The following is a 12,500-nucleotide window of genomic DNA, read 5'->3' as shown; positions in this document are numbered from 1 at the left end:
GCTTACCTGTTGTGGGTGATCCCAAATTGCTTGTACATAATTTATGGGAGGGTTTGGGATGGAACCTAGAGGTGGCTCGGCAACTGGTTGATGAACAAATGGTGCAAAAAATAATTTATTCAAACGTGCGGGTTAGGGAGGGAGGGACGTACTAGTTTGGCAGCATACGATGGATGGGATTTTTACTACTAAATCGGCTAGGCAACTTATTCGATCTCATGGGAGTATGTGTCTTTGGAAGAAATGGTTATGACAGGATCATGTTCCAAAGAAGATGTCATCTTTGTGTTGGCGAGCACGTCAAAACGTTGTTCTGGTTGATGATGTTATTCAACAGCTTGGTATCCTAGTTATTTCTAAGTGCCATTGCTACGTTTCTAATAAGGTTGAGACCTTGGATCATATTCTTTGCGATGGTGAGGGACCAAGGAAGGTTTGGGATTTTTTTGCGGCAATATTGCTATTCATTTACCAAATACTCGAGTATGGACGGATGTTGTAAATGTTTGGTGGTGTCGTGCTTCTTTATCCTCGCAGGTTGGCTCAGTGTTATTATTCCCATTCTCATTTCATGGGCCCTTGGAAAGCTAGATGTGCAGCGCATATGGTGGATGTAATGTACGACTGGAAGAGCATCATTCGAATGGTCAAATGTTTTATTTTGGATATTTCAAGATGCTTGAGATCTTTCAAATCAGTGGGTGAGCATGACTTGAGAATACTGAGAGATTTAAATTGCCTAGTAGTACCCATTGTAGTAAGGACGCCGACGTTAGTTGCTTGGACTCCACCAACAAGGGGGTTCGCAAAACTCAATGTAGACGGCTGCTCACTTGGCAATCCCGAGATGGCTGGTGGGGGGGGGGGGGGGGGGGGGGGGGGGTTATTTGTAATGTGCAGGGGAGGGTTCTTGGGAGTTTTTCCCATTGCTATGGCTAGACAACAAATACCATTGCTAAATGTAGAGCTTTTGTGAATGGCCTTCATCTTTGCCAACAGTTGGGACTTAGAGATGTGTTGGTTGAGTCGGACTCTAGTGTTGTGGTGGGTTGGTTTATCACAAGGACGTGTAAATATTGGTATATGTGGAATTTTTGAGAGGAAGCACAATCTATTATTTATTCTCTAAATGTTCATTTTAAACATGTGTTTAGGGAACCTAATATTGTAGCTGTTTTTTTTATCAAAACATGGGGTGAGTGGCGTCACTTAGGATTTTGTTGGAGAGCAGTTTGGTCCGGAGAGACTTAAGGGTCTTATACGTACAGATAGAATGGGTTTACCTTATGTTAGACGTTATGAGACTTCAAATGGTTGTTGGGACTTTTTTGGAAGACTTTATTGGTCTGAGGTGTCTTTAAGTGATGTAATTATGACGATTCCTGCACCTGAGTGAGAATTTTTTAATAATATGTAATGGGAAATGGACAAAGGGATTAAAATAAGAGTTTTTTAAAAAAAATAATAAAATAATAAAATAATAAAAATAAAAATAAAAATAAAAATAAAAACTGAAATGAAATGCGTGTAAAGTTAAAACTAGATAATTTTCTTGTTTAGGGTTAATTGTAAAACTAGTAACTAATTATGAGTTTTTTGAAATTAAGGTAATAATTTTACGAAAGTTGAAAATCTAAACCTAAATTTATAAAAACATGAAAACCCAATTACCTATTTTACAATTACCTATTTTGTTTATAACTGAAAGTTCCAAGTTCCAACTATCCTCTTTCTTAGTCAAAATCATTATAAAATTATGAAATACTATCCTCTTTCTTAAAAATAAAGATATATATGGTATCAAATATAGGAGGAAACTTGGCCAAGATAAAAGACGAGAGCTAGCGCATATAAGTGACTCACCGTGAAGATTGTTATGTTCTTCCACTGATCAAAGTAGCTACAAAAAAGTTTATGGTTTAACTTTTAACTATTAATAAGTAGAATTGTATTTCACTCTTCATCTGTGCCTGAACCTTCTGAGCTCAAGCCTCCTTTATTCACTGTACCATTGGCAGCAGGGCCTTTCATTTTAGTATCTTGTCCATCTGCCTCATCTTCACTGTACTCGCTCTCATAATCTTCATATTCCTCTTCTTCATTCTCTTCTTCTTCAATCCCTTCCTCCAAGATGGGTCCCTCTTCGGCAACGAGGCCACCTCGGGTGCCAGCTCTAGTCCGTTTCAAAATCTTCAGTTTCAAGTTAGTCCTTTTGTCACAGCCGATCCATGTATCACACAAGCAGTAACAAGTCAAATTGTAATTCCCCTCTGATGGGGCTTGGAACTTTCCCATCACCAATCTAGACCCAGCTTTCACCTTCTCAACTGCATCTCTTACAGCTACACTGGTCTCCCTTAAATTTGCTCCCGATCCCTCCATTGTCTCCTCAATTGATTTTGAAGAGGCAGTTATAGCCGCAGCTTCATCCATAAAACTAACCTTCTGGTAAAACCACACGTTATTTGAAACAGGGTCTGCAAGCAAAAACCAGAAGTTCTCTTCCTTGTGAAATGGGTAATAAGGGGCATGGGGAAGTGCACCTATCAGGCCGTTAACACGTTTGAGTGTTATCCAAGCATGGACCGTGACAATGTCACCCTCTTGTATACCCTCTTCACCTTCAGTCTCGCATGTAACTTCAATTGTTATAGTAGGCATCATTTCCAGCACCATCTCAACATCTAGTACAGAGTCAGGCGAGAATCCAGCTACCTGAGCAAGCAGCTCAGCACGTTCATGCAAACTCATGTCCTGAAGCTCCTGAAACGTTCTCACCTTCTGCAAATGAAGAATAAAAAGGCTTTAAAAATTATCCAAAGGTCAGGTAAATATGAACTGGATCTTTTTTCTCAGTGGTGGGGGTGCTGAGGAGGGTAGTTAATTTCCAATACTTATACATGGAATTTTTTTTTTTTTTTTTTTTTTATGCCAGGGAACCTCTCCAAGGGGCCCTTCGGACCCACCCCTTCAGAATAAACCCCGGTCCCGTGCACCGCACCCTCAGAAGTTTTTCTACACGGAACTGGTTAAATCGCTGACTTTTCACCAGGAGGTGTGGCCCAAAGGATTGTTTGCACCTGTTGAACCTTGGACCTTAAAGGGAGTGATACCTCAAGACCAAGGTCTTCCACCACTTGGGCCAACCCCTTGGGGTTTTAATACATGGATTTTAAATACATGATATAACAAATATATGCAAATACACAGAAGAAACCACAAAGGTAAGAAAGCAACCATCAAATATAAAAAAAAGTTGTTGTTCAGCCGTCAAAAACCTAGAAAGAGGCAAATTAACAAATCTATCCCAGTATGACACAAACCATAAGGAGATTTATCTGCATACTTTGCGGGCTATCTTTTTTATAACAGCTTCACTGAAATGCGGCAGCTGCAGAAAGGGTGCAATGCCTTCAGAAGACCCTCCAATTGCCTTCCTTGAGCTGAGCGGAACAGACTGCACCACAGGCAATATAACAAAAGGACACCAACAGTGAGCATGAACTGGAAAAGATAAGAATAATAGTGTTACCATCTCGTCTAAGCATATCTATAATTTTTCATAAGAACTTTTGCTTAGTTATTAACAGTTTGTTAGCACAATCACTACAAAACAAAAATACATATATCCACCCACAAAATAGCTTCTCCAGGAAATAAATAGATAAAAAACAAAAGGGAACTTGCTTTTATGGTTCTGAACCTGACTGGAAAGAACTTCACAGTTGAAAGACACGGCAATCGTGGACTACAAATGGGTCAAAAACACAGCATATGCAGGTCTGCTACAAACTTACCACAAAATTTCAACAGGTTCACTACTAGGAACTCAGAAAGTATCATATTGGAGTAATCTAAGAAAGTGAGGTTTAGGCCTCATTGGTTTTCACAACCATTCTCATATCATCTCATCTAATCATTATAACTATTTCAAATTTTCACAAAAAATAAAATAAACAATTCAACTTTTTCAAATCCCAAAACAAAAATAATATTAAAAAAATATATTCTAACAATATTTTATTCAACTTTTAACTTTTATCTCAACTAATCTCATCTCATCTGCGAAAACAAACAAGCCCTTACACTAGAGGGAAAATGCACGTTTACATAGAGAGAGAGAGAGAGAGAGAGAGAGAGAGAGAGAGAACTTGTTTAAACATAAAAGTGAACAACTTGCATTTTTTTAAGACCAGCATTATCTGTTAGCTACTTGCTTCTACATTATACGGAAAAACTAAGTCACTACTAGTCCCCGCCCATTCAAAAGTTTCATAAAGCTTCGGTCATAAAGATTGAAAATGTTGTTTACTGATCAAAAAAAAAAAAAAAAAGATTGAAAATGTTCTCACTTCTCAGCACACATCTCACGTAACACACTGAACTTTTAAGGTTTCTATTTTAAGAAAATTTGGGTTTCTATTTTTAGAAAGTAAATTAGGATTAGATTTGAAATTGGGCCTTTGAGCCCGTGTCCATAGATCAGGCTCATTTTAGGGAAGCCCAATTGAGGTTTTATCAAAAATATTGGATAGTCTCACGGGCCTAAATTATTAGGATCGGCTAAGGATTCTTATTGCGCCTATAGGCCCAATAATTATTTAAAACCCATTTAATATTTTTGGACAAGTTAATATTTTTTATTTTTATGTTTTGATAAGTAAGAAATTTATTAAAAAACCACGTAATTAGGCATAACCCAAGTACACAAGAAGTATACAAAAGAAAACACCTAATTACAAACTAAAGCTGAAAAACAGAACGAAAGTCATTGGAACTAAATCCATCCATTACAATAACCGAAGCCCAAAGCAACAAAATATGAAAAAGGAAAGCCCTAATCCCATCCACCGAGCGTTCTCTATTATCAAAACAGCGTCCACTCCTCTCATTCCAAATACACCACATAAGACAGAAGATTGGGGCTTCCGAGGTGAAGGATTTCCGGCCAATCAGCCTTGTAAATGGGATATATAAGATTATTTCTAAGGTGTTTGCCAATCATCTAGGAGTGGTTTTGGGGAGGATCATTACACAACCCCAAAATGCTTGTGTTACAGATAGGCAAATTTTGGATTCAGTCCTCATTGCTAATGAATGCCTAGATAGTAGGCTAAAAACTAGCCAACTGGAAATCCTATGCAAGTTAGATATGGAAAAGGCATATGATCATGTAAACTGTGAGTTCTTACTATATGTGCTAGGGAGGTGCGGTTTTGGGGAGAAATAGTGCCCATGGATTAAATGGTGTATTTCTACGGTGAGGTTTTCAATATTGGTGAATGGTTGCCCAAATGGTTACTTTAATAGCTCTCGGGGCTTAAGACTAGGAGATCCTTTGTCCCTACTCCTACTCATTCTTGTCATGGAGACATTTAGCAAAATTATTCTAGCCTTGGTGAACAGTGGCTTTATTGAGGGTTTCTCGACGGGTGATCCTAATAGGGGCACTACCAATCTATCTCATTTATTGTTTGCAAATGATACACTTATTTTTTGTGAGGCAGAACAAAGCCAAGTTCGAACATTGAGGGCATTATTACTTTATTTTGAAGTGGTATCCAGCGAACTTTGATAAATCACAATTGGTGTCGGTGGGCAATGGTCGTAACATCAGGCAGCTGGCTAGTATCCTTGGATGTAAGATTTTCTCACTTCCCATGAACTACCTTGGTCTTCCTTTGAGGGCAGTTGCGAGATCTATATCGATTTGAGATAGTGGTAGAGAACATTGAATGCAGATTGGCAGGTTGGAAGAGATTATATCTCTTGAAATGTAGTAGGATCACCCTTATCAAAAGTACTCTTTCTAATCTACCAACGTATTTTTTATCTGTATTCCCAATTCCAGGAAGTGTGGCGAACCGTATTGAGAAGTTGTATTGTGACTTTCTTTGGGGTGGGATAAGAGAAGAATTCAAGTATCATCTAGTCAGGTAGGATAAGGTATGTTCTCCAATCTCTTCGGGTGGGTTGAGCATTAGAAATTTGAGGATCTTCAATCAAGCCTTGCTTAGGAAGTGATTGTGGAGATATAATACAGAACCAGAAGCCCTGATCAATTGCAAATATGAAGGCATGTGGGGCGGATGGTGCACTAGGGAGGTTCACGGGGTTTATGGAGTGGGAGTTTGGAAACACATTTGAAGGGGGTGGGAGATCTTTAATCGGCATACTAGAATGGTGCTGGGTGATGGAAATTCTAGATCGATCTATGGTGTGGAGACCAAGCATTAGGCTACGTTTGGGTACCAAGAGTACCTCAAGTACTCTCACTACTATTCTTTACTTTATTATTACTTTTCACCTACTTTTTTACTATTCGTTACTTTTTACCTACTATTCATTATTCTATTATTACTTTTTCACTACTATTCACAAACATTCTCAACACTTCTCAGGTATTCTCACTACCCAAACGTAGCCTTAAAGGATTCTTTTCCAGCAGTCTTTAGGATCGTGTGAGAAAGATGCATTAGTGGCTGGTTGTATGGAGTTATTTGGGGACCTAGTCCTGTGGAATGTGAATTTCACTAGAGCCGCCTAGGATTGGGAAGTTGGCAGCATTGAGGAGTTCTTTGCTCTTCTATACTCCATGAGGTCGAGAATCCAAGGAGCATACAAGATGTGGTGGATTCCCACATTTGAAGCGGAACCGGAAGCCCTGATCAATTGCAAATATGGAGGCATGTGGGGCGGATGGTGCACTAGGGAGGTTCACGGGGTTTATGGAGTGGGAGTTTGGAAACACATTTGAAGGGGGTGGGAGATCTTTAATCGACATACTAGAATGGTGTTGGGCAATGGATCCAGAATAAAATTCTAGACTGATCTATGGTGTGGAGACCAAGCCTTAAAAGGATTCTTTTCCAGCAGTCTTTAGGATCGCGTGAGAAAGATGCATTAGTGGCTAGTTGTATGGAGTTATTTGGGGACCTAGTCTTGTGGAACGTGAATTTCACTAGAGCCGCCCAAGATTGGGAAGTTGGCAGCATTGAGGAGTTCTTTGCTCTTCTATACTCCATGAGGTCGAGAATCCAAGGAGCATACAAGATGTGGTGGATTCCCACCAGCAAAGGTACATTCTCGGTCCACTCTTTCTATGTCTCTTACACAACCATAGAATACAAAATTCCCATGAAGAAAGATATGGAGAAACAAGGTGATCATATAGAAAGGTGATCATAGTAGATTGGTGTTGCATATGTTGAAAAAATGGTGAAACTGTGGATCATTTACTGTTGCATAGTGAGGTGGCTGGAATGTTATGGAATGAAGTGTTTAATAGAATGGACTTAACTTGGGTTATGCCAACCACAATAACAAAGCCTATGGCTAGCTAGATAAATCTACGAGGTCTCCCACAGATCGCAGCGGTGTGGAAAATGGTCACAATTTGTATCATGTGGTGCATGTGGAAGGAGCGAAATGATCGAACATTTGAAGACAAGGAGTGCTCACTAGTAGAATTTAGATTATTTTTTGTTAGCACTCTTTTTCTTTGGGCCACAGCTATAGATTTTCGTGGCCTTGATTTTCATGATTTTCTTGTTTCTTACTTCTTTCTAAATAGGTGTGACCTTTTGTATACCATCTTGTGTACTTGGTCTATACCTATTCATATCAAGATAATTGTTCACTTATATAAAAAAAAAAAAAAAGGGGTCTTTTTTATGAGATATCCTTATGTAAAACGAAGTGATCATCTTTTTCTAAGCTATATGTATGATATGTACATGTTTTGATCTATGATTATATATGTAGTCCTATTCTTTGGTAGCCCCTGTTCATGCACCCATGTTATGTATTAATGAAAGCAATGTATGCAACGGGTTTTATGCATGCTTCTGCACGTGGTAATATGTCTACTAATAGTATGGTATGCATGAACAAAAGACAAGAACATGCTAAGATATGTAAGGTATGATAAGACAAGATATGACAAGAAAGCAAGTTTATGAGTGAATGTATGACATGTAAGATGCGTAATGGCCTAAGTAATGATACGTATAATAGTAGTACCAATTTTTAATAATTGCTTTCATTGTTCTCTTTTAATCTCAATTTTAATAAAGCTTATCCTATTTTAAATTTATGTGCGCCTTTTATGCCTGTCGCATATGTTTTTAAAAGGCTAATAGCATTTCCGACCCTAGAGGGATGGAGTGTTACATCTCACCTGAATGATACATTGAGAAAGCTCCACTACACCAATTGCAGGCCTCAGCCAGCCATGCCCCTGTGCTGTGCGCGGTATAAGTGCCATCTGCACAGACAATAAGGAATTGATAATGGTGGAGAAATACCAACTCCCCCCCCCCCCCCCCTTCCCCCCTGCGGGCGAAAAAAACACAGCAAAGATGGAGGCAAGGTTGCTGATTCACAAGTTAATTGAGCCACAGGCTTACAGGAGATACCAGTGTTAACTGTTAAGTGCAATCAGCAGTTATCCTAGAAGTCTGCTTCAGGAATGTAACAGAGAGCATAGAAATCACCTTCATTAATTCTTCAAGAAGGCGAGGCGCAAGTTCTAGTACCCGTCTGAAATCACCTTGCAAAGATGGAGGCAAGGCTGCTGATTCACGAGTTAATTGAGCCTGAAGTAACAATTCTGTCTGAACAGAAAAGAAAACAGAAAAAAGCATATAAGAATTACCAAAAAAACCACAAAAACAAACATTAATTGGCTAGTACCTTAACTAGTGATGGATGCTGCTTCCAAAACTTAGCTTGCTCTTGCTTAATGTTTTTAAGGTCCAGATTCAATTCACTCCTGACCAACATGAATAACTTCTGGAGGGGCTCATTATCAGTCCTACGAACTGGAATTTCCATATATTCAGCAGCCTTTATAAAGACATCCATAACCTTGCTGTGTAATCAAGAGTTGCAATTAGAATGACAAAAAACTAATGCCACAATTACAGGGTCATATGCAACAGATTAAGTTATGCATAGGTATAAGTCTTGGTGATGCCTCTATTTTTCTTTCCTTTTTTTTTTTTTTTTTACTCATTAAAAGGGGGGGAAAGAAAAATACAGTCAGCCTCACCCAGGCTTCCAATCAACCAGTTCAGTGTCATATATTTGGTTTGCCTAACATCAACGGTCTTACTAAATACAAAGCATATGTACAGGAGATACAATCAAATTATTATTTTGATTAAGTTGGCGAAGAGGTATTATCAAAATATTTAAAATATACATTGTACGTGTGTGAGAAAGTGTACATGTGTTATATATACAATTCACCCAGTTCTCACATACTATTGCAATAAAGCATAAATGTTTTACCTAATAATGTACAGGAAAATCATATACAAATGCCAACAGCATGCATTCTGGTAATGGATGTACCCTAATTGGACTGTAATGGAAATGGTAACTGAGCTTGTAAACATAACAAGTCAACTAAATATTAATTACCTTGGGGCCAAAGAAGGTTTCATCAAGTAATAATATGCTGTCAGTGTTTGATGCATCACATAATTTCCAGTATATTTGGAAGACCTCGAGAGATAGACAACAGCTATCACTAAAGGCAACAGAATACACACACCAACTATCCAAAGAAGAAGTATTCCACCAGACGCCCCATCAATATCTAGCAAGAACTTAGGGAGAGCTATGCCCATTTGAAAACCCTGCTTCAACAAAGAATCAAATTCAGTTTTGTAACTTCACTGCTTAGAGTTTAGTACTATATACAAACAGTATAGGGAAACTGCTATTCATTTCACAAAACATAAAGTTATATACCTGCCTGCCATCTGGATGGCCATATTTCTCAAAATTCTCACGTGATATTGGATCTGTCAGTGCCTGATAAGCCTTTGATATAAAATCCACAAAATACTTGTGTGCCTCTAAAGAAACAAAGACAAAAAAGAACTATCACCATCAATGGGATTTGTACTAACCCACATCTTTCTCAACGAAACAACGGTCTGAAAATGAAAAATATAAACAGAAGAACTAAAAAGCTTTCAACCTGGATCAGGGTTTTTATCAGGATGGTACTGAATAGATATTCTTCTATATGCTTTCTTTATTTCTGATTCGGAAGCCCCAGGTTCCAATCCAAGAATGCTGAAAGGCTCAAAAACTTGAATCTGAGCACAAATCCTCCCCCCCCCCCCCCCCCCCCCCCCCCCAAAAAAAAAAAAAAAAAGAGTCAATCATTTAAGCATCAAAAGCATATGGTCACAAGATCCTGTACAAAATCCTTAATCATAAGATTTAGCATGAAAATGAACAAGTATAACAGGAGGTACTAGTCAAATGGCAACGTATTTAAACTAATTCTGAAATATTGATTAAAATATTCACCTCGCGACTCATATTTTTAATGTAATAAACCAGGACAATCATTATGATCCAAAGCAATATCAGGGTGAGGTTACTACAAGTTGAGAAGTTTGAAATCTGCAAGATACCCAGTATAGACACCACAGTTAGATCAAATAAAGGAATTAGGCACATATTGAGGATACATCTAAGTGAGAATGAAGGAACTCACCCGCTTAAATATCGATTTGCGGTACTTCCCAGAACGAGAACATTCAGAGCAATGGCAGTGTATACTCTTTGTTTTCTTTGAGGCAGCTCGGCATAACTTCAGAATTGTATAAGGCACCAATGGCAAGGCCATTATTGTCAGAATGAAAATTGGAAACAATGCACTATTCTCCTCTGAAGCAGCCATTGAGACCTTCTATCCACAACAACTTGTATATAGTTGACTCCGGTTTTAAAAAAAGACAGTAATTGGCAGTCAACTCTACTTTCAATAAATGAATCTCTTCTACTGCTCTTTCTTTGGCGAATCTCAACTGCAGAACTTGTTGACACAGATGAAATTCAAAAATTTGAATTTTTTTCCCACGAAATCAGACCCTCAAACCTGAAATTCATCATTTTTCGTTGCAACACTCCATGTCCTCAGTATTCACACAGATCAAACAGCAGACAAAATGCGGCATCATGAAAGATTAATTTAGAGTTCGTTTGATCCCGCCCCACCCCCTCCGCCCCAATGCGAGCATAAAAAAAACAATATAAAGCAAGAAATCCCGGACTTCAATTGATTTTCAACTCAGTTTAAGCAACCAAAATAGATACCATGAACTAAGCAATATATTCATGAGACCTAAATATAACAAACCTTCTAAATAATTCCCAAATGATGCATAGGATTTGAATCCTGTGCACGAAAAAAACAAGTATTAAACAAAAAAGGATCCAAGTAATAACCAAACTTGAAATTCGGAAAAGAGAGAGAGAGAGAGCCTAATCCCATAAAATCGTGCATGGCATAGCAAAGGGATATTAGAAGCAGTAAAACTATGAGAAATGGGGTTAGATTGGGATTAGGTTTTTGAGTGTTGAGAGATTTCAAATTTGCATGGAGAAAGAGAGAAGGAGAGAGAGAGAGAGAGAGAGAGAGAACCTGTGAGAGTATCAAAGGAGGAGGACCGCGAAGTGTGCCCAGTGAGAATTGCAGCTATGGTGTCCAACATTGTTTGTTGAAAACCTCTGGATTTGGTACTCTTCTAAATTGGGGCTGGATTAGCTCCAAATGTATCCTTAATCCAGGGTCCAAGCAAGAGATTAGAGATATTATATTAAGGATTTGGAAAGGAGCGCATTTAAAATTCATATAATTTATATGAAATACAAGCAGGATTTCAAACAAATTCTTGAATTTAAAATCCCCTGTGTCTCTGTAAAACGATTTTCGAAAATAACTTCTATGATTTTTTTCATGTTTAAAATTGTTAGGAAAAGTCAATAAGCAAAAAATGATTTCAGTAGTTGCAATGAATTTCAAAATCCATATAAAATCCATCCAAATTCCAACAAAATAATTTTGAAATTAATAATTTTGAAATCAAAGATATTTCAAGTTAAGAGATTTAAAATATCTCGTTTGTTTTCATAATTACTTTCAATTCATCTCATCTCATTTAATCATTATAATTTTTTCAAATTTTCATACAAAATAAAATAAATAATTCAACTTTTTCAAATCTTAAAATAAGAATAATATTAAAAAAATATATTATAATAATTTTTTATTCAATTTTTAACTTTAATCTCAATACATATCATCTCATCTGTAAAAACAAACGAGATCTAAATCTAAATATAATTTTTTTTTAACCAAATGCAACCATAGTGAATTTTACCAAGAACAGTAATAATCATAATAATAATGCAACTGAAAAGAATTGAAAATAATAGTTATAATTTTAGTTACTTCAATTTAATTATCGACATAGCTATTCTTTGAAAACTTGTAAATCAGATTATAAAGTTAAAAAAACATTAATCACATACATAAAATATGCACACGTTATAATTTGTTTTCGGTGTTGTATCTCATGATTAAAAAAAAAAAAAAAGACTTTTCACAAGAATTTACAATGGAACATGTTTAAATTTAGGAAAAGTTTCATTTTATACCCTGAAATTATATCTATTTTCTCTAAATAGCCATC

General features: G+C 37.2%; 1 protein-coding gene across 2 annotated transcripts; it reads right to left on the bottom strand.

The window, feature by feature from the left end:
* Positions 1–1,842: 1,842 nt before the first annotated feature.
* LOC121252474 (dnaJ protein ERDJ2A-like) lies at positions 1,843–11,797 on the bottom strand. Of its 2 annotated transcripts, XM_041152141.1 has the most exons (13): positions 11,450–11,797; positions 11,165–11,203; positions 10,879–10,903; positions 10,520–10,816; positions 10,330–10,425; positions 9,992–10,112; positions 9,760–9,866; positions 9,427–9,644; positions 8,695–8,872; positions 8,496–8,615; positions 8,180–8,266; positions 3,347–3,457; positions 1,843–2,781 (listed from the first exon to the last, which is right to left on the bottom strand). In XM_041152141.1, exons 4-13 carry the CDS (start codon positions 10,703–10,705, stop codon positions 1,954–1,956), a joined length of 2,052 nt encoding a protein of 683 aa, XP_041008075.1. In that variant the 5' UTR covers positions 10,706–10,816; positions 10,879–10,903; positions 11,165–11,203; positions 11,450–11,797; the 3' UTR covers positions 1,843–1,953. The 2 variants fall into 2 exon arrangements, with proteins under 2 accessions (XP_041008075.1, XP_041008076.1); XM_041152142.1 differs by lacking the exon at positions 11,165–11,203.
* Between the last annotated feature and the right edge of the window lie 703 nt (positions 11,798–12,500).

The sequence above is a fragment of the Juglans microcarpa x Juglans regia genome, chromosome 2S (assembly GCF_004785595.1).
Source record: "Juglans microcarpa x Juglans regia isolate MS1-56 chromosome 2S, Jm3101_v1.0, whole genome shotgun sequence".
NCBI classification, from domain to species: domain Eukaryota; kingdom Viridiplantae; phylum Streptophyta; class Magnoliopsida; order Fagales; family Juglandaceae; genus Juglans; species Juglans microcarpa x Juglans regia.
The sequence above is the reverse complement of the archived record's forward strand: the minus strand, read 5'-3'. Positions and strand labels throughout refer to the sequence as shown.

Coding starts and splice junctions, on each gene's coding strand:
- LOC121252474 (XM_041152141.1), bottom strand. CDS start 10,705: ATGGCTGCTTCAGAGGAGAATAGTGCATTGTTTCCAATTTTCATTCTG. Junction 10,426..10,519: donor GCAAATCGATATTTAAGCGG/GTGAGTTCCTTC, acceptor GGTATCTTGCAG/ATTTCAAACTTCTCAACTTG. Junction 9,645..9,759: donor GCCATCCAGATGGCAGGCAG/GTATATAACTTT, acceptor TTGTTGAAGCAG/GGTTTTCAAATGGGCATAGC.